Raw genomic sequence first — 25,620 nt, forward strand, 5'->3', positions numbered from 1 at the left:
ACGTTCCTTATTTACCTCTTAAGTAGCTTACTGTGGTCCTGGCTTTGACTGTGGGCAGTACTTAGCAATAATACAAGACGTGCCATCCCCTGAATGGATCTGGACTAAACAGGATTACTTTGGTACTAAACAGTTTAATGACTCGTGGTTAATGATTTGAGAGCTGCTAAGAAAAAACAGGAGACCTTGCTACTGTATGCCATGGTCCCAAGTGAGGATTTTTCAAAAATTGATGAGATGAAAGCGAGAGCTCCTTGGCTCAGAGCTCAACCAACATCTTTGTGTCTCAGGACCAGAAAAATGAGTTTTGCCTTCACCCAGTTTTTCCCAGAAGCCCTATGTTTTCAGTGTGCAATTTTGCAGAACATAAGGTTTGGTCAAAGATACCTTCTATCATGTTATAGTAGCAACTTGTACCAGTGGCATAGTCCTGCAACACTCAGATTTATTTCTGTGTAACTACATTAAGATGTTGATTTGATTATTAGTAGTTTTATAGTATTGATGAAGGATAGTTGAAGAGAGGCAGGGCAGGACAAGGGGCCCCACCCTAAGGGGAAACAACCCTTAAAACGATTTTACACCACTCTGGAAGGAGCCCTCTACCCTTTCCCATGTGACAGATGACAAAAGTCCGATTGGATGACAGGTGCAGGGAGGGTTAATCAGATTAAAACAGCCCTCCAACAAGTCCATAAAACTCTAGACTTAGAAACTCCAATGGCAGCCCTCTTGGGTCCCCTTCTTCGGGAGTTTTGTACTATCACTTTACTATGGCTCAATAAACTTTTGCTGCCCACCATTGTTCTCCTGGTCTATAGATCTCTTCATTCTTTGAAATGGTGTGACCAAGAACCATGGGCACCAAAGGAGAAGGAAATCCTGTAACTGCATTTGTATGTGATTAGGTTTTGAGGTTCAAAGAACTATACATTTAGGAAATGTATATAATTACGTATACATAAATATATAGTTTTATATATGTAGATATTTAACCTAATTATTTTTTAAAGATCTTATTTATTCATGAGAGACAGGCAGAGACACAGGCAGAGGGAGAAGCAGGCTCCATGCAGGGAGCCCAATGTGGGACTCAATCCCTGGGCAGAAGGCGGCACTAAACCGCCGAGCCACTGGGGCTGCCCGATATTTAACCTAATTTAAATGCTGCAGTAGGGGGCGCCTGGGTGGCTCCTCAATTAAGCACGTGCCTTCAGCTCAGGTCAGGATTCAGGGTCTTGGGATGGAGCCCCGAGCCCAGCTCCCTCCTCAGTGGGGAGTCTGCTCCCTCTGCCCTTCTCCCTCCTCCTCCCCTGTTCTCACTCTCTTTTTCTGTCTCAAAACCTTTAAATGTTACAGTAGGAATCTATAAGAATGTCATTGAAAGGGTCATTCGAGTTTGAGAAACACTATTGTTTGACTGCCATCTCTGTAATCTCCCTTAGCTACCAACACCTTTAATCCTGTCTTGTTTTATACTTTTGTTAAAAGGTGAAGTGTTAGGCAATTTATCAGTTAGCTATTGCCACAATGATGCTGCATAACAAACCACTCCAAAACTCAGGCTTTTAAGTGGCAACCACCATTTAGTCTCACACCTGGCTCTGCTTTTCCTTGCAGGTCCATGGGTTAACTAGCATGACTCAGCTTTACATATCTCATTTTCCTTGGGCAAGTCAGCTAACTGGACAGTGACACAAGGAGAAAACACTAAAATCTTAAGACCTATACTCAAAACTGACACACTGTTAAATCTGCCTACTTGCCATTAACCTAAGCAAGCCACCTGGCCAAGTTCAAAGTCAAAGGATAGGCAAATAATACTACCTTGAGGCTATTGCAAGGATGTGGTTGTAAGAAGGAATGATGAATTGGGGACATTTAGTCTACAATGGTCTGACTGGTTGGGAGTTCTGGATACTACCTTTGTTCTGTTTTTCCAAATAACCTGTGAGCAGTTGTATCGAACAAGGTGTGTGCTGAAATAACTTTATGGTTCTAAATAAGCTAGGTGAGATACTTCCTGATTAAAGGGACAAAGGTAACACATCAGCCTGGCTAGGAAGAATAACTTCCATCAGTGGGAACTTAAGAACAGCAATGTGCTAAGGAACTAAAGCAAACTCTCTTTATCCATTGCATCCTAGCAAATCAAAACCTATTAGATTTTAGTTGAATATACTATTCATCATACTGCGAGTACATATGTAAACACAGAGACGCTAGTTCATAATAGTATGCAAAAGCACTTTACTCTTGGTGTTTAAAAATGTGCGCAATTTTCATTACTGTTGTGCTGGTTTCTTTTTTCTACAAAATCTTGAGTGACAGGAATTATTCATTCTTTTTGTTTAAATGATAGAAACGAAATGTTAAATTTATTCTATCTTCATCCCTGCAGACGCTGCAGGGAAGGGTAGGTAAACAAGGCAAATAAACTCTTCTACATCATTTAACCAGATGCAACATTTTGGCATTTTTAGGATTTGCAGGTTGACTTAATTCACTGACTTGGTTTGAAAGCTGGCACCAGTAAGGTAGGATCTCTGCAAGGTCAGATCTTTCTCCATAGCTACTCCAAATACCGTAATTCCTGGGCTACACTGTGAGCTCTGAAATGATGTTTACTGCAACATGCTTGATGCCTTCATATCTTAACCTGATGCCTTTTGTCGGGGCAGGGAACTATCTGTTAAAAACTTTCTAAGCTACCAGCAGTCTTAACCACTAAGTGACTGTAAAGAAAAAAAAATGAACATAACAAGCATGAATCAAAACCTGTGCCAGATCCTTTTCCAGGACATTAATGCTCCGAGAAAAGAGAGAGGTCCTCATCAATGGCTTCCATGAGCAGTGACTCCTACAGTATAGTTAGTGTATCAGGTCCAGTTGGGCAACCCCAACCTCTTGACTAGTTTATCACTATTTATACACAAGGCATGTTTAAAGCGGATCCTCAATCAAGTATTGCAGTCATAATCCCAAGGAATAGTCCAGTTTTAGCACATCGAGTTCCTGCAAGATGCCAGATCAAGTGGGAAACCACCTCAAAGAGTGATGGCACATCACCTTTTACAAGCGAGAGGGAAACATCAAGAAGGGAATAACCTTTCTCCCTCCTAAGCTCATCAGATCAGTGGCTGACAAAGTCCAGAGTCCTCCATTTCCCCGTTTCAAGAGCCCATTGTCCAGGTGAAGAGCTTTGACGTTATCCCCTGTTCGCTGTCTTTCCACGACTGTTTTCCTGATTCTCAACCCTCCTCTCGAGACACGGCTAGGCGTGTTCACCTCAAAGCCTGCTCCAAAAATCAAGTTTTCAAGTTTCAAGTAGGGAGAATGAAGGCTTCAGAGCAGAGGGAAGGCGATGGAGGAAGTCTTTGCAGGCCGAGGGAGCCGCCAGGCATCTATTATAAACAACTGACACCGCCTGGTGACACCTAGGAGGATTCAATACGTGCTGGAGCCACTGCTTTAACTCTCCGGAGCCGAGAGGAGGAGAACCGTGAGGGGAGGTGGGATTTCCTCCGCCTGAGATGCAACCCGGGCAGCTGGAGGAGGCGGCTGCCAGGGGTTCACCTGCACCCCTCGGGGGCGGAGCTTGGCTGCAGCCCTCGCCTGCAGGGAGTCCGCCTGCCCAACGGGCCCGGGGCGAGGATGTGGGCGCAGGAGCAGTTTCCAGGAGGCCCCCCGCGCCCCCGTGACCTCGGTGTGCAATCAGTACAAAAGCAAACCTGCCAGACGACGTCGGCCGGCAGATAAGTCAGGCGGCTTCACTCACGATGACGGGGCGCGGTAGGCCCGGCGCGCTCTGCTGCCGCCTCCCTCTGCTTTCCCGGCCACGCCCCCGTGGGCCACGCCCTCACTGTGATTGGCCGAGCCCCAGGGCCGGGTCGCGCCTCGATTGGCCAGGACTCCGGGACGCTGGTGCAGGGCGCACGCCACGTGTACGTGGGGGCGGGCCGGAAGGGGAAGACGCCCTCTGACGCGGCCGGGCGCCGCGGGTAGACGCAGCCATGGAGCGGGACGGCCAGCAGCTGTCCGCGCGGCCGGCTCTGGAGACCGAGGGGTTGCGCTACCTGCACGTCACGGGTGAGTCGCAGCTGCGGGCCGCTGGGCCGCGGGCTTGTACCGCCTGTCCCCCGGGCGCCGCCATGTTCGGTGGGTCGTCCTCCGCTGCGCGCCCGGGCGGGCCCGGGGAGGCCTGCGGACGCCTGGGGAGGCCTGGGGAGGCCTGGGCAGGCCTGGGCGGCAGCCGGGTGGCGCCGCACGCAGGTCCGGGAGGCGGACCTGGAACGCGCGCGGAGGCCCTCCCGGAACCGCACTTCTCTGCGCTGCCCGGCCCGGCCCGGCCTGGCCCTTCTTTGCGCGAATCCTTTATTTTATGCGAAGCAAGCCCTTCCCGGCTTGCGGTAACGGTGGCCACTCGGCGCTGGGCTTTCACCTCCCGGGCTCACGTCACCCACCGCACCCCACCGCACACCCGGCGCTGCATCGGCCCCCACGGCCACCCCTTTCTGTATGTCCCTGAGGTCTCAAAGGCCTTTGCCCTCCCGAGTCGATACGCTTCCCTCCACCCACCAAAACCCACTCTGCCGTGCCCTCCATCCTCCGCACTTGCCCCCAACTCCCCAGATGGTTGAGAAGACCCTTCCTGGCGACCCTTGAATGGTGCTGCTCCTATTTTTTTTTAATTTTTTTTCTTTTTTTTAAATTTATGATAGTCATACAGAGAGAGAGAGAGAGAGGCAGAGACACAGGCAGAGGGAGAAGCAGGCTCCATGCACCGGGAGCCTGACGTGGGATTCGATCCCGGGTCTCCAGGATCACGCCCTGGGCCAAAGGCAGGCGCCAAACCGCTGTGCCACCCAGGGATCCCCCTATTTTAATTGCCTACTTAGGAGGCCCTTTCCTCGGCTGCACTCTGGGTTTTGAGGGGAGGAGCTACGCCTCGTCTTAGTTGAATTTGATGAAAAAGTCTAGTAGTGGCATGATGTTCAGTTTCTTCACAACTGTGTTCTGCTTTTCAGTGGGCTCCCTGCTGGCCACCTATGGCTGGTACATCGTCTTCAGCTGCATCCTTCTCTACGTGGTGTTTCAGAAGCTTTCCACCCGGCTGAGGGCCTTGAGGCAGAGGCAGCTGGACCGGGCTGAAGCAGCCGTGGGTTAGTGCGTGATACCAGGAGGGTATACACCTGTACACCTCTTTCTTTTAGTATTTAAAAGTTAGCATATTAGGAAGAGTAAGACGTCCATGATTCTAATTTGTACGAAAGGAAACCCCTTTTATGCTTCTGTAACTAATTTTGGGGAACGTGTAATCGCTTTTTTATTTCCTTAAATTTCGGTGATTTTAATGAGATGGAAAACCTGCTTCATGATGTGTAGAGCACTCACTGCATTTTTTTGTTAAATGTTTTTTTACTTATAGGATGGATTGAAATGAAAACTTCACAGCTTCTCCTACTTGTGGTTCTGCCTACTAAATTTCTAGAACCATTGCAAGTGACAAGAAACTCAGCCTTAGGACTTTATATCCACCACATTTTGATTTTCACAACTTCCTCATCAGCTCTGATTTCAAACTATACTTGGCTGTTTTGAAAACATATTCCCTCTGAAACTGTAGCCATTTCAGTAGATAGAAGCTAGTTTCTGAGAACATATCTAAAAGAAAGAAATGTCAAGTGTTTTGAGAGTGGCAGCACAATTAAATGCAAATCCTTCTTTTGACCCACCAGAGTTACTGAGTTTGGGGAGAAAAGCAAATGTAGCACAAAAGTTGTCATTAGCGGAAAGGCTTAGGAATGTCCTTCAGACATACCTCTCTGCTCTTCCATTAAACTCTGTGTGTGGCCCTGCCATTCTCTCAGTCTTTTTTATTGTTAGCTGTACATATGACAGCAAATTACAAATTGCAGTTGTGCATCTTGCATAAGATGCAGGATTTCAAGAGGGCGGCAGTGGTGTTAGGAAACAGCTTTAGTCACCTGGTATAGCCATCTCTCCAAGTGAAGTGTTAGCAGTGTGAGACTGCTCTTACAATTGAAGAATAGGTTTATAAGATGATAGGCTGGGCAATTTATTTTATTTTATTTATTTATTTATTTATTTATTTTTTTAGGCTGGGCATTTTAAAAGAGGCTTTTTTTCATGAAGAACTGCGAAAAGTAAATGTGTAGTCAAAAGTGTTATGTTGTGCTATTATACAACTTTGTTAGGAAAATTTGGTTAAAAAAAAAATCCGTGCTTGATTTTATTTTAAGAATGCCCTGATAGTTACAGATTTTACCAAAAATCACATTTCTGTGAAGTGGAACTATAATTTTGATTTGTTTCTGAAGATAAAATTCCAGTCTTTCTACCACTACACACATACACATGTGCTACTTTGGCCCATTTTATGTGGATTCAGTTAAGTACTCTCTTTCCACTACCTAGCAGGTTGCTTATGCTTTTGGATAGTGCTGATGTGAACATATAGTTCTACTTTGTTTTCTTCTTTAAAAATTAGCCATACCACTGTGTAGATGCCTCTTGCTGATTCTTAACATGGTGGTCTGAATAGATGAGCAGATAGAGAACTTGACAGTATATTTATATAACTCTGTTTTGTTTTATAAACCAGATAAAACGTAGATAAAGCTGGGAACATTATTTCCATTAAGGCTAACTGGAAGGATTTTTCTTTTCTGTAGAAACAAGGGTAAGATGCCTAAGGATCTTTACGTCTTTGTGGTAGGGATCGGAGCTAAATAAGTGTGGCTAATGATTAGAAAATTTTACCTTTCCTTGTTGTCTTCTCGAATTCTGGTCAGCCTGGAGACTGGATGTTAGAAATCCAGGTTGTGAAATGGAATCTCAGGTACCCCTTAGTCACGGGACTATGCCAGACTCTTGTGAATTGGAATTGCTGAGGGAGCCCAGAAATATGCATTTCTAGCAGGGATTTCTGGTGCCCTGGATCTTTGGGGCTAAGAACTAAGGCAGTAAGAGCAGTCTTCTGCCCTCATAAGCAGTAAAATTTATGCACAACGGGAGAATTGTCATATTGAAGTCCGTGTTTTTGTATTGCCTGACATCTGCACTTCTGTATCCTAATAATATGGACCCTTAAGAATCTTTTTTATTAAATTTTTTCCTGACCTTTTAGAACCTGATGTTGTTGTTAAACGACAGGAGGCTCTAGCAGCCGCTCGTTTGAAAATGCAAGAAGAATTAAACGCACAAGTTGAAAAGCATAAGGAAAAACTAAGACAGGTACGAGCTGGTTTTAGTTTGAATACATGGTCTTAAGAAATATTTTGCTGCTTAGTGGGCAAAAGAATGTGTGTGTGTGTGTGTGTGTGTGTGTGTGTGTGTGTTTACAAGCAGGTTTGCCTGCAAGTCTCCTTCACCCCACCCCCTGTTAGGGTGGGTACTGGGAACAGCTAATTATGGCAGAATTGATTCCTCTTAGCTTAGTACTGGTTGGCACACTTCTCTTGTGCAATATCTTACTGTTTGTGGGGAAAATACTCTTTTAAAAGGAAGTTCTTTTATTTACCTTTTTTGCTTTCCAATAGTTTCTTCACACTGTATTCTCACCCAAAACTGTGTGTCCAGGTGCCATGCCACGTTCAGCTCTAGCTCCATTGTCTGTTTTAAACCATGTATCTCACACGATCTAGCTTGGTGGATCTAGTCATTCTTCAGTGGATTGAAGGAGAGTCAGGGGGTGGAGGGCAATAGTGGGCTCAACCCAGGGGTGAGATGGGGAGCAGGAGACGGAGTTTTGAAAGATTTTTTAAAGGCAGGTGGTTTCATTGGGGAGCAGTAGAAGGGGAGAGGGAAGAAAGAACCAATGACAACTGTTGGAAGTGACTTGAGGGGTCAGGTGGGTTGTACTGCCCTTCTCAGGAGCAAGACCACCCACCAGATTTGACCTAGTCTGTGTAACTGAAACGACCAAGTTGTAGACTTTACTTTCTAAGAAGTTTCAGTCCAGATGTTTCTGGGCCCTTTTTCCTCTTAGAAGAAAGCCTCTGCTAGCTCGAGGGCATCAGAGAAATTGGTCTTCCTGTTGCTTTTGCTTGTGTCTGTGGTGTTTTCAGTGTTCTGTGCCTCTCTGCCACTGCTAGTGGCTCCTGTGGTTTCTGCACAGTCATCTAGTACATGGCTGGTTTCCCCAGCTTGGCTGGAGCCCAGGAGGACAAAACAACAGCACACCTACTCCATACGTTCCTCCCCCTTGGTCACCCTGTCTCAGCAACCTTCTTCAGTGTTCAATTGCATGTTTTCCACTTAAATGCAATCACTAACCAGAATGTACTCGCACATTGCTGTTGCTCAATTTTTTTAATCATACAAAGTAAAAAAAAAAAAAATTGCATTGTTTGTTATAAAAAATCTCTACCATGAAAATTAAGTCTCCTATCTCTTTGTTCTTCTACCTCCTGCTGCCCAGCATTCCATATTAGGATTTTTAGGTATTTTTCCAGCAATATTTGTTCATATATAAATACCCATAGAGGTTTTTCATTGAGGGACGCCTGGGTGACTCAGCGGTTGAGCATCTGCCTTCAGCTCAGGCCATGATCCTGGGGTCTGGGATCAAGTCCCAAATCAGGCTCCTTGCCTGGAGCCTACTTCTCTCTCTGTCTATGTCTCTGCCTCAGTCTCTCTCTCTCCTTGTGTCTCATAAATAGATAGATAAAATCTTTAAGAAAAAGGAATTTTTCATTGAAATGGCAGCATAGTATACATAGATGCCATTTTTTTTTAGATGCCATTTTTGATCCATTCTGTTTTAATGTTTACTGATCTCCAACCATTTAATTATTATTATTTTGTTCCAAGAGCCATAGAATAAGTTGAGTTCCTTTTACATGTCAGAATTGACAACTTCAGGGTCTGAGTTTGTGTCTGTAAAATAGCTTGATCATTTATGCAGTTTGCTGAAGTAGCTGAAAAAAAAATCTTTGTAAAATTGCAGTGTGAGCCTCCTAAAATTGGGAAAGGGACAAAAATCCATGTTTGGTTTTAAGATTGTTTCAGCACATGTAATTCTGTTTCCTGTACTACAAGCATAGTAATAATAACAAATGGGTTGAGTCTGCCTGGCCCACAGCTGAATCGGCTCTCCTATTCACAGTTTCAGGATCTGTCAGCTGTGTTCCATCCTGGTGTTCTGTGTGTCAGCCAGGAGTATAGAATAGCCTGCAGGTCAAGAGATGATTTCCTCCTTGACTTCTTGTCCTTGCAGACAGTGGAAGCATGGGGTAACAGGTATTGGGGTTTAGGAGCAGTGGACCCTGAAAGCCTTGGAGAAATCTTGTGGATGTGCTTCCAGAGATTTCTCACATATCCTTCTGGTGTCACAGTTTAACTGGAACCAGAATGAACAGCAGTTTGAATCTGGATTCCATGGGGAATGAGAAATGTGTAGTGCACATTAGCTTGTGTGCACATAAGGCATGGTTCCTGATTGCTGGTGGGGATGTTGCTCTTCCAAGAGTGGCAGACAGAGGCAAAGGTCCAGTGCACTACGTTTCCCTCCCGCCTTGGGAGCCTGCTCACTCTATGCTTGCAAGCGTTCTCAAGTGCTTGTTGTTCTGTACAATTCTCTGCTGAGATTAGTTTTCCTTTATGTTTCCAGTAGTACTGGACTTTCAAAGCACTTTGACATCACATCCGTTCTCATTCTGCAAAGCAGAAGGAATAAGTGACTTTCCTTAGGTAACTCAGCCAAGTGGCAACAGACCTGGCAGCCACACTCACCCATTCCAAGTCAGAGTTCTTCCATGTCACAAAAATGTCCTACTGTGGGCAACTTTTAGAAGAACTGAATTGGTATTTTCTTTCTTATGACACTTTTTGCTCTCTTTAAAGTTTATAAACACAGGGGCATCTGGGTGGCTCAGGCAATTAAGTGTCTGCCTTCAGCTCAGGTCATGATCTTGGGGTCCTGGGATCGAGCACCACATCAGGCTCCCAGCTCAATGGGGAGCCAGCTTCTCCATTTCCCCCTCTCTGCTGCTCATGGTCTCTCTTTCTCCCAAATAAATAAATAAAATCTTTTTTTTTCTTTTTTTTAAGATTTTATTTATTTATTCACAAGAGACACAGAGCGAGAGAGGCAGAGACACAGGCAGAGGGAGAAGCAGGCTCCATGCAGGGAGCCTGACGTGGGACTTGATCTTGGGTCTCCAGGATCAGGCCCTGGGCTGAAGGCAGTGCTAAACCCCTGAGCCACCAGGGCTGCCCAATAAGTAAAGTCTTTAAAAAAAAATTTCTGTGTGAGTCAAACTTATACCACTAGATGACAGCAACATAATTAACTAAAGAAAATTCGGGTGAAGGTTTGGTTTCAAAGACTTTTAAATGAAAAAATTGGGCAGCCCAGGTGGCTCAGCAGTTTAGCACCGCTGTCAGCCCAGGGCCTGATCCTGGAGACCTGGGATCGAGTCCCACATCGGGCTCCCTGCATAGAGCCTGCTTCTTCCTCTGCCTGTGTCTCTGCCTCTCTCTCTCTCTCTCTCTTTGTATCTCTCGTGAATAAATAAAATCTTTAAAAAAAAATAAATGAAAAAATTGCCAAAATTAGCATTTTCTTTGAGAAAGATGGCACCTTATGAATTAATGTGCAATTCTTTCTTAGCTTGAGGAACAAAAAAGGAGACAGAAGATTGAAATGTGGGATAGCATGCAAGAAGGGAAAAGTTACAAAGGAAATGCAAGAAAGCATCCGGAAGAAGACAGTCCTGGGCCTTCTACTTCATCAGTCCTGCCGAAACGGAAACCTGATCGAAAGCCTCTGCGGGGAGGTGGTGAGTACCAGATATTAACGTATTCTGTGCAATTACAGGGTAGGTTTACCTTTTAAAAACAAGATTCTGTTTCTTCCTTTTTTTTTTTTTTTTTTTTAATTATCTATAAATTGAAGCTAATTCCTAGCTTGGGATTATGGGATAAATAAAAGAAACCCTTAATGGCTCGAGGTTGCCAACCTGGTGAGCCCAATGTCCCTGGTAAGCCCAATGTCCCTGTTGCCCAGCATCCCAGGGTGAGGGTATGGGAGCAGATCCTGCTTCCAGAAGGCCTGTAACCTCCTAGGCCTCCATGTCCAATCAGTAAAGTAAACATTGCCTAAGAAATAGGAAGGGGTGGTCAGTCAAGGCCCTCATGAGTAACTGGCATGGTGGCTCTCGTATTTAAGCCTCTCACCCTGCTCCCACACAGGAAGGGGAGAATTAAGTAGGGCAAAGGATAGTTTGCACATTTTGCGAATGAGTGTCACGAGGCTAGAACACCATGGTTTCTGTCTTCCCAGCCAGGGCCACCTTATTTCTTGCAAATAACTCTCTCAAGGAGACACGAACAGGTGTTCATCCAGAGCTTTTTTCTGTGTGCAACCCCTGACCCCTGCACTCTAGGTGACACGGTCGCTGTCTGTTTCCATCCCATTCTTGAGGTCTTTCACATCCTTTTGGGAAGACATGACTTACAAATGAAAATAAGTAATGTTTGTGATCTGCTAGCAGTTCCACATTAATCCTGAGGGAGGAGGGGGCAAAGATACCAGAACACTGTGGAGGAATCTGGGCTGAATACTTTTTTTCTCCTTTGGGGGAGAAGGTTTCTTCTGCACAGAGGTGTTGCAAGAGGCAGAGGCATGGAAGGCTGGCTGGCGTCTTGGGAGGACAACAGGGAGACTGGAAAGAGGGCTCCAAGGCAGCATGGACAGAAGCTGGGTTGTCCATAAAGGCTGAGCCCCATCCTTTTTGCATCAGAAACCCAAAGCTGGCTTGCTAGAGGAGTGATCTATCCGAAAAGAAAATGCTATTTTAAAACTTTATCAGGGCACCTAGGTGGCGCAGTTTGTTAAGCGTCCACCTCTTGGTTTCAGCTCAGGTCGTGATCTCAGAGTCATAAGATCAAGCCCTGAATTTGGTTCCATAGTCAGCGGGAAGTCTACTTGAGATTCTTTCACCCTCTCCCTCTGCCGTGTGCCCTACCCCCTCCATGCACATGCATGCCTGTGCACTCTGTTCTCTGTCTCTTTCTCTCTAATCTTTTTTAAAAAAATTTTTCTGAAAGGATATTTTGTAGAACAAACAGTGGTGATATTTAGGAAGAGTGGACATTGTAGAAAACGTAACATCTGATGTGCTCATGTGCATGGTCTCTTTCAGTGTTCCCAATGATCCTGAGCTAGATGCTCTCTGAGTAGCTTGGTTTTACAAATAAGGGAACCAAAGCACAGGGAGTTATTGCCCAAAGATCCCATAGTAAGTAAGGAGCAAAACCACCTCAGTTAAGGTCTCACTGGCCTAAAGCCTGAGCACTCAACCTGGTCACCAAATGTCTGTTAACTTTGGGAGCTGAGTGGGTGGGATTAGGAGTGAGGGTGAGGGCATGAATGTTACCCAGGTCTGATCAGTAGTAGGGGCAAATTCCATTCTGTTTTGATATTTTTTAAATTTATTTTCTGTAGCTTGCACTGTCCTTATTTGAATGTATACATTTTATTAAGCACTGTTGTAGAAGCCTTCATGTACTTAAATCCAGCCATCTTGAGAGGTTTGTTGGGGCAAATTTCTTGTGTGTTTTGGGGGAATTTTTACATTTTTGAGCAGTTAAGACCAAAATGCTGGATGACTTCTTTTATTCCCCCAGAAAGTTCATTCAAAGTGTAATCACAGAATATTTTTTTCACATGGTAGCTAAAAGTTTTATGAAAATGTCTGTGAGAATAGAGCTTTGCATGTCAGGCTCGCAATTTTATATTTGATGCAGAATGTGCCCAGTGTTTTGCTTCCTTTCCCTCATCCCAGGTTACAACCCACTGTCTGGTGAAGGAGGTGGAGCCTGCTCCTGGAGACCTGGACGCAGAGGCCCGTCATCTGGTGGATGAGGCTAAGAATCTTGTTAGTGTCACTTTGGACATTAGCAAGATGAATCCGTAACCCTCAATTCAACTGCCTTACGCGCATGCTTTTCACAGTGACTAGCCAAGGGGAGTGGGGTTTATTTCTGTTCTTAACCACACATGCATCTTTATTGGTTGAAGTCAGCATAGGATAATAGCACCACTAGCAGTAGTGACAGTTGGTCACACTTCACTAAAGCCAGTGACTGCATTCATTGATTCATGGGTAATTTCTAGGTGGTAGATAAAGCCCTCCAGGTGATTAACAATCTTGATAAAATTAATGGTTCTTCAAGTTAGAAGTTGTTGCTGGTAGGACAGTCTCTGTGACAGGTTGCGTTGAATGATGTCTTCCTTGTAAACGGTGAGCCCACCAGCGAGGATTACTGATGCAGACAGTTGATGGGGTTGTTTCTGTATATTTATTTTTATGTACAGAACTTTGTAAAAAAGAAACTGTAAATATTAAAAAAATACAAAAAAACATTTTTAGCACCTTTATTAAATTCAAGGACGTTTCATTATGAACTTGAATATGTCTACCAAACCTGAAATAGCTTTCTATCATGCCACAACCTCCTCTTATTACTTACTTTTCCTGCTCACTGTTTCTCACCTGTGGTGAGCAGGGGGAGTGACGGTCAGCTACAGTGATTCCCAGAGTGGGCAGGCCCCTTGAAGTCTGTCCACAGAATCGGGTGCTGAGAGCTAGTTGCTAAATTCTAGGATAAACCTCTAGACAAGGGCCCTATGGGTCATTCCCCTTGCACCAGGACTCATTTGTTAACATTCTTGTCAATAGTCCACTGTAAAGGACCAAACAGTAAAAATTTCAGGCTGTGCAGGATGCATAGTGTTGGGTTTGTGCCTTTTTTTTTTTTTTTTTAAAGATTTTATTTATTTATTCATGAGATACACAGAGAGAGGGAGAGAGAGGCAGAGACACAGGCAGAGGGAGAAGCAGGCTCCATGCAGGGAGCCTGATGTGGGACTCGATCCCGGGACTCCAGGATCATGCCCTGGGCTGAAGGCAGGTGCTTAAACCGCTGAGCCACCCAGGGATCCCCCCCCTTTTTTTTTTAAAAGGAATGTTGAAAACCAAAAAATTCTCAGCTCATGGGCTGGATTTGGCTTATGTGCTGTAGTTTACTGATCCTGCTGTCAAGTCAAGATCATAAGAAGGAAACAAAATAGTGCAGGTTAATTAGCCAGAAAAATATTCTAGAGTGGTCTCATGTATACATTGGTTGACATTTATTGAGTATCTGATATGTGTGAAGTATTCTGGGGTTGTCTTCCTTGCTATATATAAAGGAAAAAATATAATCTGCTCCTGTGGAACTTACAGTCTCTTGGGGAGCATTGGGGAGAGCAATAACCAGGACACTTGAAGAACAGTGTACTTACAAACAAACAGGTTGGAATAGACCAGACTAAGAACTGAATCTTAGAGACATTCGAGTTTAATTTTGGGTGGGGGAACACTGGAGGTTCCAGACAGAAGAGAGGGTCAGTGAAAACAAGGGTGGGGCTTGTGAGGTTTTGGAGATCAAAATTTCCAATTGTTAACTAGATTGGCTTTTTACCAGCATAGAAGGTTTATAACATGGGAAGTTTCAGACTTGGATTAAAGTATTTCATCCAGATTTGTTGTTTGCATGGAGAGAGAGATTCCCTTGTGGTCTCTAAGGGAACTTTAATAATTCTTTCCTTCATGTGTTTTCTTTCTTTCTTTTTTTTTTCTTCATGTGTTTTCTGTAGCTGAAAACTTGTGTTTAGTTCTTCTCTGTGATTCATTTTAGAAGTAGAAGGACATGTTTTAATCTACTCTGAAATGTGACTCATTTTCCTCACGCCTCTTTTTTCCATAATTCATGACTAGAAATTAGTCACGAGCACACAGGAAGGAATAATGCTTGAATTCTGAGCCTTGATCACCATGGTCAACCTCACCCTTGTTTCTTTTCTTTTTTTTTAAGATTTTATTTATTCATGAGAGACAGAGAGAGAGGCAGAGACACAGGCAGAGGGAGAAGCAGGCTCCATGCAGGGAGCCTGATGCGGCACTTGATCCCGAGACCCCAGGATCACACCCTGGGCCAAAGGCAGGCGCTAAACTGCTGAGCCACCCAGGGATACCCCTCAACCTCACCCTTGTGTTCCTAACAGCCAAGGGCTATGGATAACCAGGGTGGGGAGCTTGATCTGGCTACTGAAACAGTTGTGTGGAATAGTGAATAATGGGGTGAAAACTGTGTGGTACAAGCCTAGGGCGGGAAGCATTCCAGAAGGGTAGACAGAGGTAGCCCAGGAAGGTGAGTTTTGCTCTCCTCTTGAATGGATAAAGAAGTGGGGCCAGAACTTGAGGCCTGTGGGGAAGAAGGGAGTTGGCCAGGGCTAGGAGAGCCATGTCGAACCGGACAGGACACTGCCTCATCCCTCCGTGGAAGGGCTGCAGCTGGGATGGCAGCTTGGAACTGGTGTGTAGATACTTGGGAGCTATAAGTTTTCAGTGACGAATGTGTGATCCAGTCCTTCCGGAGCAATGTCAGTAGGTTCTTGGGCAAAAATACACATGAATCATTAGTTGAAACTGGTAGGTGGAGTTCTAGCTTTGGCCAGTACACCTGCCTCTGTACATGAGGAGAAAGACAGTCATTTGGATCCCATATGTTTTTTTCCCCAGACTCCATTTTCGCCTCCCCATCCTCTCCCTTCCCCCCTGCCATCTCTTCTAGCTCTTCATCAATATTCACACATGCTTTGCATTCCAACAAGAACATGACCATGTCAAATAAACCAAGCCCAGGCTCCCTCTCGTGCCTTTCCCTATAGCTCAAGCCTTGAGTTGGCTTGGCCTGCTCTCTGCCTCTCTCCCTACCCTCTGCTTCACGCTGGCCAGGCTCTCACTGGGTCATCAGATTGCAAACTGGTGGACTGCTTGGTCACATCTTACCCTCCCTCCCCATGCAATCCTCCCTTTCTTGTCTGCCCTAACACCACACTGTGTTTTACTTCCACGAATGCCTATACCACTCCCTTTGTGAACTTCCTCCCTGAACAAATTTTCTCTCTCCTGTTCCTCTTCCTCACCAAAGTCGTCTTCAGGGTCACCTGTGGTATCAAGTCTGATGGATCTTTCTCAGTACTCGCCTTAAGCGAGGATCATTTGAAAATTGAAAAACACTTGAAAAACCCTGGTCTCGTGATTTCTAGGACTCTACATGTGACTGGTTTTCTCCTACCTTTCTGGCCATTCCTCAGTGCTTTTTTTTTCTTATCTCCCTGACCACTAAATGCTATAGTTAGTCAGAAGTTAGAAAAGGCAAGAAGGTGACCAATGTTCGTGGCATTGTGGATACCACAGATGGACACTCACTGGTTGGCTGGCTCTCAGCTGGGCAGCAGGTGACAGGCCATGCATTTTTCAATCTCTGGCAGCCCAACTAGGCTTGTTCACGTGATGGTTTGGTTCTAAGAATAGTGGGCTAAACCTTTCCAAGTCTGTTTGCTTCACATTTGCCATCATCCCATCAGCCAAAGCAATCCCTAAATCCAGCCCAATGCAAAGGGTGGAAGAAGACTGCTTCTCAATGGAAGAAGCAAAAACCATACACGAGATGCAGAGAAGGGAAAGAAATTTGCTATTTGCAGTGGACATACTGTAAATCCTCTTCAATCTTGTCCATCTTTCAGCCTATGAAATCCCCAGTCTGGATCAAGGCTGCCCCCACTTGATCCTTAAGGTCCATCCCCAAGTTTATAATCAAGAGAATTGCCTGGCAAAGGGGAAGAATCCTGCTCTGATAAATATATACCATGCCGCAATCCTAAAAGCCTAGAACATGCCCTGGTAATTGGCAGGGCCCAGCAGGAGACATGCCTCACTCAACTGGTTGATGGGTAGTCAGTAAAGGAGCTAACTGCAAAGGTGTAGATGGGGTTTAAGGAATCCAATAAGGGGAAGGTATAGAAGAGGGGGCAGCTGGCAATACTGAGGAGCCACTGACGCTGCCACCCCTCCGCCCTCTCCCCACCCCATGAGCCTGAAGATCCACAAAAAGAACAACTACCAGAACCTGTAGAGGGCCTGTATGGAGAAAGCCGCCTGACAGAGACGGGCCTGGAGTAGAGAGAGCCAATGCTCACTTAGCAGTGAGAAGGAACCAGAATAAAGACTCTTATCCCACTTTCCCACCCACCATTTCCCTGCCAGTACCTCCCACTGGCTGAGCTCAGCTGAAATCTGGGGCCCCTGAGGACAATATAATATCAGCCAAACTAGTCAACTGATGCTCTGGTGGGTTGAAATATGTCCTGCAAAAGATAATGTTGGAAGTCCTTACCCCCAAGACCTGTGAATGTGACTTCATTTAAATAGAGTCTTTGCAGATATGATCAAGTTAAAATGAGGTCATTCGTGGTCCTGCTGAATTAGGGTAGGATCTAACCCAGTGTAATTAGCATATCAGTCTGCTAGGGCTGCCATCACACAGCACCACAGACTGGGTGGCTTGCCAGAAATTTTTTCTCTCATAATTCTGGAGGCTTGCTTTCCTCCCATCTCAGAGATGGCTGCCCTCTTGCCTCCTCACATGGTCTTTTCTTTGTGGACATGCATCCTTTATCTGTGTGTCTCAATCTCCTCTCTTAAAGACACCAGTGTGGTTGGATCAAGGCCCACCCTAAGGCCTCATTTTAGTGTAATTATGGCTTGAAAGACCCTTTCTCCAAATGTGGTCACATTCTGAGGTAGTGGAGGTTGGGGCTTCAACATGTGACTTCTTTTTTTTTTTTTAATTTTTTTTTAAATTTATTTATGATAGTCATACAGAGAGAGAGAGAGAGAGAGAGAGAGAGAGAGAGACATAGGCAGAGGGAGAAGCAGGCTCCGTGCATCGGGAGCCTGACGTGGGATTCGATCCCGGGTCTCCAGGATCGCGCCCTGGGCCAAAGGCAGGCGCCAAACCGCTGTGCCACCCAGGGATCCCCAACATGTGACTTCTGGGAACACAATTCAGCTCCTACTAATTGGTGTCCTTACAAGGAGACACGTGGACAGAAGACAACCATGTGAAAATAGGCAGAGATTGGGGTGAAACAGCCCCAAGCCAAGGAACACCTGGGGCTCCCAGGACTAAAAAAGACAAGGAAGGACCCTCCCTTAGGGCCATTGGAGAGAACATGGCCTTGCAGACACTTCAGTTTTGGACTCTTCCCTTTAGAACTGTAATATGGACTGCAGGGAGCCATAAATGGCAGTCCATTCAGGCCAGCATCTGAGGGTGCTGACTCTAGGCTACTTGGACCACAGGCTTCAAATGAGAAATCTAGCAGATTTGAGTACCATTCCCCAGGGCTCCAGCCAGCACATAAATTCCTGGATTTCATTTTGAGAAGTTTGGCTCCAGAAAGCCTTTGATAATTCATTGTTCTTCTGACACCCTTGGAGTCCATTACTATTATGCTTCCCAGACTCCTGCCAGCACAGATGGATGAGGTCCTGCCACACATATCAGTGTGGAGCTCTGCCTTCCCATGGCAGGCCTGGTAACTTTTCCATCTGGGACGTGGTGGGATCAAACTCTTATTGTGGCCCGGAGGCCCTGAGGAGAGGGAGAGGGTGAGTCCTGAGGTTGTAATCGGGATCCATAGGAAAGGCAGCTGCCTCAGGTGTGTTCATGGAAGGACGCTCCTGCAGGGAAAGCTGGCAGGGGCTGAGGCAAAGGGGTTTAGAGGTCAAAGTTTTCAGCCTCCTCTGCATCAACCCATAGCTCAGGGTCCCCCTCTTTCCTATCAGTGTCCTTAGCGTGAAAGACCAGACAAGGCTGAGTGTTTAACTGGCATTGCAACTCTGCAACCCTTGCAGTCAGGTCCTGGGGGCAGCCATTTCTCCTGCAACTATAGACAGCGAGGAATTCCATCTGGGCTTTTGATTTCCCACTTGGGTTCTGCATTGACCATAAATAATTACCTTCAGTTTGTCCTTTTCCCTGTTCTCCCTTTATACTCAGGGACCATCAGAAGTGGCCAGGTGACCTCACTGCCTTTCCTGTCCCTTTTGTTGCCACAAGGTGTGTTTCTCAGCCCTTAGATCTCCCATTGTTTTGCATTCCTCTCCTATGACATCATCAGTGACATGTTGAATGCCTGAGATGCCACTGCATGCCATGGTTTACCAGTGTCCCATTACTCACTTCTTAAATATGGGAACAATGCAGTCCCCAATCTTATTTTGAGGGTCTGTTTCCTAGACCCACTCCCAGGACATTCATTGTATTTAGCAGATGGGGTCTTGCTGGAAACAGATGGCCTGCATGAACTGGGTAATCAAGAAGAGGCTAATAAGGAGACTGCATACAAAAGGATAGGCAGGGTCTAGGGAGATATCTAGTTTTGAAGGGAGGGAGAAGGGACGGAAGGGTCACTTGTATTTTTATTGGGTTTATATTCAGCTATTAAAAGTAATTTTGTGAGAATCAACATCTTTATACTATGAAATCTTTATGTCTAAGGGCAAGATTAATATATACAGCCACATAAGAATAAAACATTTCTGTGGCTAAAACAACCACAACGTTAAAGGACAAATTAGCAAAGGATTTGCAAACCACAAACCAATAAAAAGAAGACCAACAAATCAATAGGAAGATGTACTAAAAACGAAAATGATAAGCTTCATAGAAAATTAAAATTGTTTCTAAACATATGAAAAAGATGTTCAGCCTCATCCATTTATTTTTTAAAAATATTTTATTTATTCATGAGAGACACACAGAGAGAGAAAGGCAGAGACACAGGCAGAGGGAGAAGCAGGCTCCCTGCAGGGAGCCTGATGCAGGACTCGATCTCAGGACCCCGGGATCACGCCCTGGGCTGAAAGCGGCACTAAACCGCTGAGCCACCCGGGCTGCCCATCATCCATTTGAAGGAATACAAGGCAATATCTGTGTTTTCCTTTTTTTTCTTCCTATCAAACTAGCAAATGGAAAGACAATAACTTAAGCTTAACATATTGGCAAGGGTATGGGGAACCAGACACCCTTAAATCTCATACATTGTTGATGGGAGTGCAGAGTACAACTTCTACAGAAAACAATCTGGATATATCAGAATTTTAAATGGACACACTTTTTTTTTTAGATTTATTTATTAATTTGAGAAAGACAGCACAAGTTGGGAAAGGGGCAGAGTGAGAGAATCTCAAGCTGACTCCCTGCTGAGCATGGAGTCCCACACAAGGTTCCATCTCATGACCCATGACGTAATGACCTGAGCCAAAATCAGATGCTTAACTAACAGCCACCCAGGCACTCCTGGACACGCTCTTTAAATCAGCATTTCCTCTTCTAGAAATGTATCCTAAAATACATTCACACGAAAGGTGTATAAGTAATATTCTTGGGCATGTAGTACAAAAGGGTGGCATATCATATGAGTACACAAATCATGGAATATCCATACAATACAATACCAAGTACCTATAACTGTAAGTGAATCTGTAAGTATGGCTACAGAATGATTTATATTAAGTGAAAAAAGCGAGCTGCAGAACCACATGTATAAGATGCCGACACTGAGTTTAAAAAACAGAATCATGTATGTACACATGTATATACACACATGTGCTTTGATATGCATAATATAATCCCTGGAGCAATACAAAAGAAACCAGCAGTGGTAGCTGCTGAGGAGTGAAACTGAAAGGTTGAAGATCAGGATAAGAGAAAAACTATATTTCCACCCCCTTCTACCTTTCAAATGTTATCCCATGTGCATATATTACCTATTCAAATAAGATACAAATTTTTGGTTCTTAAACATTTTATTGAAATATAAAATCATATACACAAAATCCGCACATCGTGGATACAGCACAATAAATTTTTAGAAGCTGATCGTATCCAAGTAACCAAGAACCCAAAACTATTTTAAATGTAGATTGAACTCAGGGCCCCTGGGTGGCTCAGTCAGTTAAGCGTCTGCCTTCAGCTCAGGTCATGATCCCAGAGTCCTGAGATGAAGCCCTGCATTAGACTCCCTGCTTAATGGGGTGTCTGCTTCTCCCCCTCCTTCTGCCTGTCCCCCCCCCCCCCCCGCTGCTTTTTTTCCCCTCTCTCTGTATAAAATAAATAAAATCTTTAAAAAATATAGATGAACCCATACACAAACTTCAAGAGCTTGACTAATTCAAATAAACATTTCATTTATTTGAAAAAGATACTTCACTTACTAGAAGTAAGATACCACTTACTTCTAGAGCTTCATTTTTATTAGTAAAAAGCAAAATTACATTTGGAAAATGCCAAAATAATAGTATTTGAGTTTTTTGCCTTTGTCCCAAAGCAATTTCACATCCGTCATCTACTCTAACCCTGTAAAATAGATTATTCCTATCATTTGATCCATGAAGAAACAGACTCAGAAAAGTAAAGTGACTTGCTAATAAGTGGCAAAACAACTTGAATTTTTTTTAAAAGAAATTACATCATACAGGGGCACCTGGGTGGCTTAGTCAGTTAAGCATCTGCCTTCAGCTCAGGTCATGATCCCAGGGTCCTGGAATGAAGCCCCGCATTAGGCTCCCTGCTCGGCAGGAAGCCTGCCTCTCCCTCTCCTTCTGCCTGATGCTCCCCCTGCTTGTGTTCTCTTTCTCTGTAAAATAAATAAAATCTTTTTAAAAGATTACATTGTATATGCCTCACAATTGGCATTGACTACTCTGACCCTCAAGTGGAGAAAAGATGCTTTCAGTAGCATCCTCTACTGTGATTCAGGCCAGGCTTCCTTCTAAAAGAAACTAAAAAACTGTTCAAGATAGGTTTCACATTTTTTTTTTAAAGATTTTATTTAGTTATTCATAGAGACACAGCTAGAGAGAGAGGCAGAGACACAGGCAGAGGGAGAAGCAGGCACCATGCAGGGAGCCCGACGTGGGACTCGATCCCGGGTCTCCAGGATCACACCCTGGGCTGCAGGTGGCGCTAAACCGCTGCACCACCAGGGCTGCCCAGGTTTCACATTTTTTTAAATCATGCAATCATTAGGTCAAGATCTTGGCATAGGGTACAGTAACACTGTAAGGTGTACAAAGAACACTGGTACCCATTTTTTTTTGTCCTGGGACATTTGTGAGTGTACTAGAGATATCTGAGAGACTGAGCTGCATTCATTTCTGGCCTCTCAAGACTAGAAAACATTGTCTGAATTAGGGGCCTGCCAAGGGTGAGAACCTTGGTAAATCCCTCAACCCTGACTTTAAAGGCCTGAGCGGAGTTTGCAGCCTGGCTTCCCATCATTTTGGTGGCTCAGAGAAATCTCAGCCTGGTACCGGAATGAACGTGGACTGTAACTGTTCCCAGATGCCTGACAGAAGCAATCACAGTCTTCTCTGAAGGAGGGCAAGCCTATCCTTGACTTCAAATTATTTCCACACATAACTTTCCAGCTCACAATCAAAGATAATTAGACATATGAGGGAACAAGACCACATAAGGGAGAACTGGAAAGACAACAGGCAATGGACTCTCAGGGATCCAAGACATTAAACTCCCAGTACCACAAAATATGCTGTAAACAGAGATGTTTATCGTGTACAAGGAGATAAAAAAGCAAGATTGAAATGTTTGTCAAAGAAGTGAAAAACATCAAAAAATGACATAGGACTTTAAAAAAAATAAATTTTAGGGTTGAAAACAAGTTGGTAACTGAAAATACTGGTTCATGGACATGTTTAATAGCTGATTAGTCAAAACTAAAGAAAGAATCAGTTGTGAGATAGGTCAAAATAAACATTCTGGAATGAAGCAAAGAAATAAAACTGCTGAATAATACAGAAGACAAGGTAAAGATTGTAGTTGATACATCATAGATATAGAGAGAAGTTCTAACGTATTTGGAATTGTAGTCACAGTAGAAGAGGAGAGAGAAAATCAGAAGTGTTATTTGAAGGAATAATGGTAGACATATTTCCCAGACCTGATAAAAGACATCAATCCACAGACTCAAAAACCTGACAGATCCCAATCAGTTTCAATACAAAGAAGACACTTAAGCATAATACAGTAAAACTATTGAAAACTGGAACACCTGGGTGGCTCAGTGGTTGAGCATCTGTCTTTGGCTCAGGGTGTGATCCCGGGTCCAGGGATCGAGTCCCACGTCGGGCTCCCTGCATGGAGCCTGTTTCTCCCTCTGCCTGTGTCTCTGCCTCTCTCTCTCTCTGTCTCTCATGAATAAACAAATAAAATCCTAAAAAAAAAAAAAAAGACTACTGAAAACCAAAGACAAAGAAAAAACTTAAAAATCAGCCATAGGGAAACAACATCTTTATAGGAGCTTATTCTTGATGATTAGTCAGATCGATAGCTGGCTTCTATCATAATAACTGCTGGAAACCAGCAGACACTGGAATGAGATCTACAGTGACTTGAAAGAAAACAACTGCCACCCTAGAATTCTCTACCCAGGAAAACTATTTTTCAATGATTAAGGCAAAATAAAGACATTTTTAGACAAAAACTGAGGAACTTACAATCAGCAGACCTGCACCAAGGGAGATTCTAAGAGGTGTTCTTCAATATAGAGGAAAATGATCCTGGTTGGAAGTTGGAGAAGCAGGATGGAATGAAGAACAACAAAAGAGGTAAAAATGTGAGCAAATTTACGACTGTTAAAATAACATATCACAACATAACATGTAATATAAAAGAATATCATACTACCCCATTGCTTGTCTCTACCATAATTTAACCATTCCCCTATTATTGGCTATCTAGACTTTTTCATCTTCTTGCAGTTATAATCAGGCCATGATATATTTTTGCAGTAAATCTAGCCAAGTTTTTGCCAGCCATGGCTTGTGGATAATTGGATTACATATTCTGATAATGCCTGCAGTGCAGTATAATATGTTAACATTAAGGGCTGATTCATACTCTAGAAACTAAACAAGTATGCAGAAGGATTGGCATTCTCCACCTTGTTGAGAAGTCTACTCACTATTCCCTTGGTTGGTGAACTGGTTATTAATTGTTAGATTTAGTCCTACTCTCCTGTGGGTGGTGATTGTGATGCATAGATTGGGACTTGGCAAACCACATTTCTGCTTGGCCAGCAGCTCCTTGTTAGCCACTACCAATGGTGGAGGTGCTAGAGGGAGGCTGCAAGGCTGAAAAGGGTGGTGAAGGGGCTTTTCTCTCCTGTCTGCCTCTTTTTTCCTATGAGCATTACCCCAGCTATGCTTCTTCACTCCAGCAGAGGCAGTTCCTTATAGCAGTAGCTCATGGGGTTCAGTTTTCCCTAACACAGGAGAGACTACCAGGGTCCCCTCCTCAGATGTCTGAGTGGGGCCCTTCCTCTAAGATTCTAAGTTGTAAGAATCCTAACCTCTTACCATTGTTCGCTCAGTCCTAGGAATAGTAGCTGCTTCCATAGCTACTCCTTCCATGGTATCTTAGCGTTTTCCCTTACTCTTTGGTGAACAAGTTAACAGCTTTGTACCTAGTAAACAATTCTTTATATGAAGCTCTCTCTTTTTGGATTTCCACTTCCAGCCACAATGGGGATAGCAGTGTCTGCATTTACCCACCCACTTGAAACAACCAAATCAAATAGATAACGCTTCAACATGCTAGTCATCAGATAATGAAAGGCAGTGATCCTAGATAAATGGGAACATGCAAGATGGTCATATGGTTCCTCTAGTTACTGATTTCAGAGTTCCAAGGTACAATATAGAAGAGTGAGCCCAGGAGGTGCCTGGCTGGCTCAGTAGGTAGAGCATGCAACTTTTGATCTCAGGGTTGCAAATTTGAGCCCCATGCTGTGTGTAGAGTTTACTTAAAAAATAAAATCTTTAAGAGAAAACAAGAAGAGTGAGCCCAAGTGGGACCTGGCTGACTCCCAGAGTTGAAGAGGCTGAATGAAAGTTGGGGGGAGACTCAAGTGACTGGAGTTTGCAAGACAGAGTACCCCTAGAAAAGAGAACTATAGACAGAATTCTGGAAATCTGCGGAGGGTCCCCCTCAAATATTAACAGAAGGCCAGGAAAAGTGCCTGTTCTTACCAATCAGAGTGGAAAATGTAGGATATATAGGATGTAGGAAAAATAGGATATTGGGTAAATGTAGTAATTAATAGGATATTGGGTAAAGTACTCAGGAAAGTCTTGTCTCGTAGCAGAAAATAATTAGTCTGGACTAAGCACTCTTCTCAACCTGTCTAACGACCATAAAAGCCAGACCCAAAAGGATCAAACTACTTCCAAGGCACTTAATTGCTTCCCAGGCTAAAACTCAAGATTTATGGGAATACAAAAATATCAGGACCCAATGAGGCAAATTTCATAATCTCTGGCATCAAAGATTTCCAGGCATGCAAAGATGCAGGGAAACATGACCCATACTGAGGAAAAAACAGGTGAAACTGACTCATAATTGACAGAGATGTTAGGATTAACAGGAAGATCATTAAAACATTTACTAGAACTATATTTTATATACTCAAAAAGTTAAGTAGAGACATGGAAGATTATATATGTGTGTGTGCGTGTGTGTGTGTGTATATATATATATACATATATATATATGAGTCATATATGTATGACTCATACAGAATTTCTAGAGATGAAAACTACAATGTCTGAGAAAAAGCATACACTGGGTGGGGTTAACACTTGGTGGGATTAGACATTGCAGAAGATAAGATAGTGG

At 44.1% G+C, this 25,620-nt stretch overlaps 1 protein-coding gene and 2 long non-coding RNA genes across 3 annotated transcripts; 1 reads left to right on the plus strand and 2 right to left on the minus strand.

Moving 5' to 3' along the window:
• Positions 1-4,013: 4,013 nt before the first annotated feature.
• On the plus strand, positions 4,014-12,961 carry SELENOS (selenoprotein S). Its single transcript, NM_001114757.1, is given in 5 exon segments — positions 4,014-4,089; positions 5,028-5,162; positions 7,151-7,257; positions 10,637-10,805; positions 12,813-12,961. Coding segments are annotated over 5 exon segments (573 nt in total). The 3' UTR covers positions 12,899-12,961.
• On the minus strand, positions 12,440-24,290 carry LOC106558604. The gene is made up of 3 exons (XR_005356917.1): positions 24,140-24,290; positions 23,442-23,504; positions 12,440-13,363 (listed from the first exon to the last, which is right to left on the minus strand). It is a non-coding gene; the product is annotated as an uncharacterized LOC106558604 (long non-coding RNA).
• LOC111095190 lies at positions 14,623-19,429 on the minus strand. Its single transcript, XR_005356918.1, has 2 exons — positions 18,882-19,429; positions 14,623-15,540 (listed from the first exon to the last, which is right to left on the minus strand). It is a non-coding gene; the product is annotated as an uncharacterized LOC111095190 (long non-coding RNA).
• Positions 24,291-25,620: the final 1,330 nt, after the last annotated feature.

The sequence above is a fragment of the Canis lupus genome, chromosome 3, assembly GCF_011100685.1.
Source record: "Canis lupus familiaris isolate Mischka breed German Shepherd chromosome 3, alternate assembly UU_Cfam_GSD_1.0, whole genome shotgun sequence".
Lineage (NCBI taxonomy): Eukaryota > Metazoa > Chordata > Mammalia > Carnivora > Canidae > Canis > Canis lupus.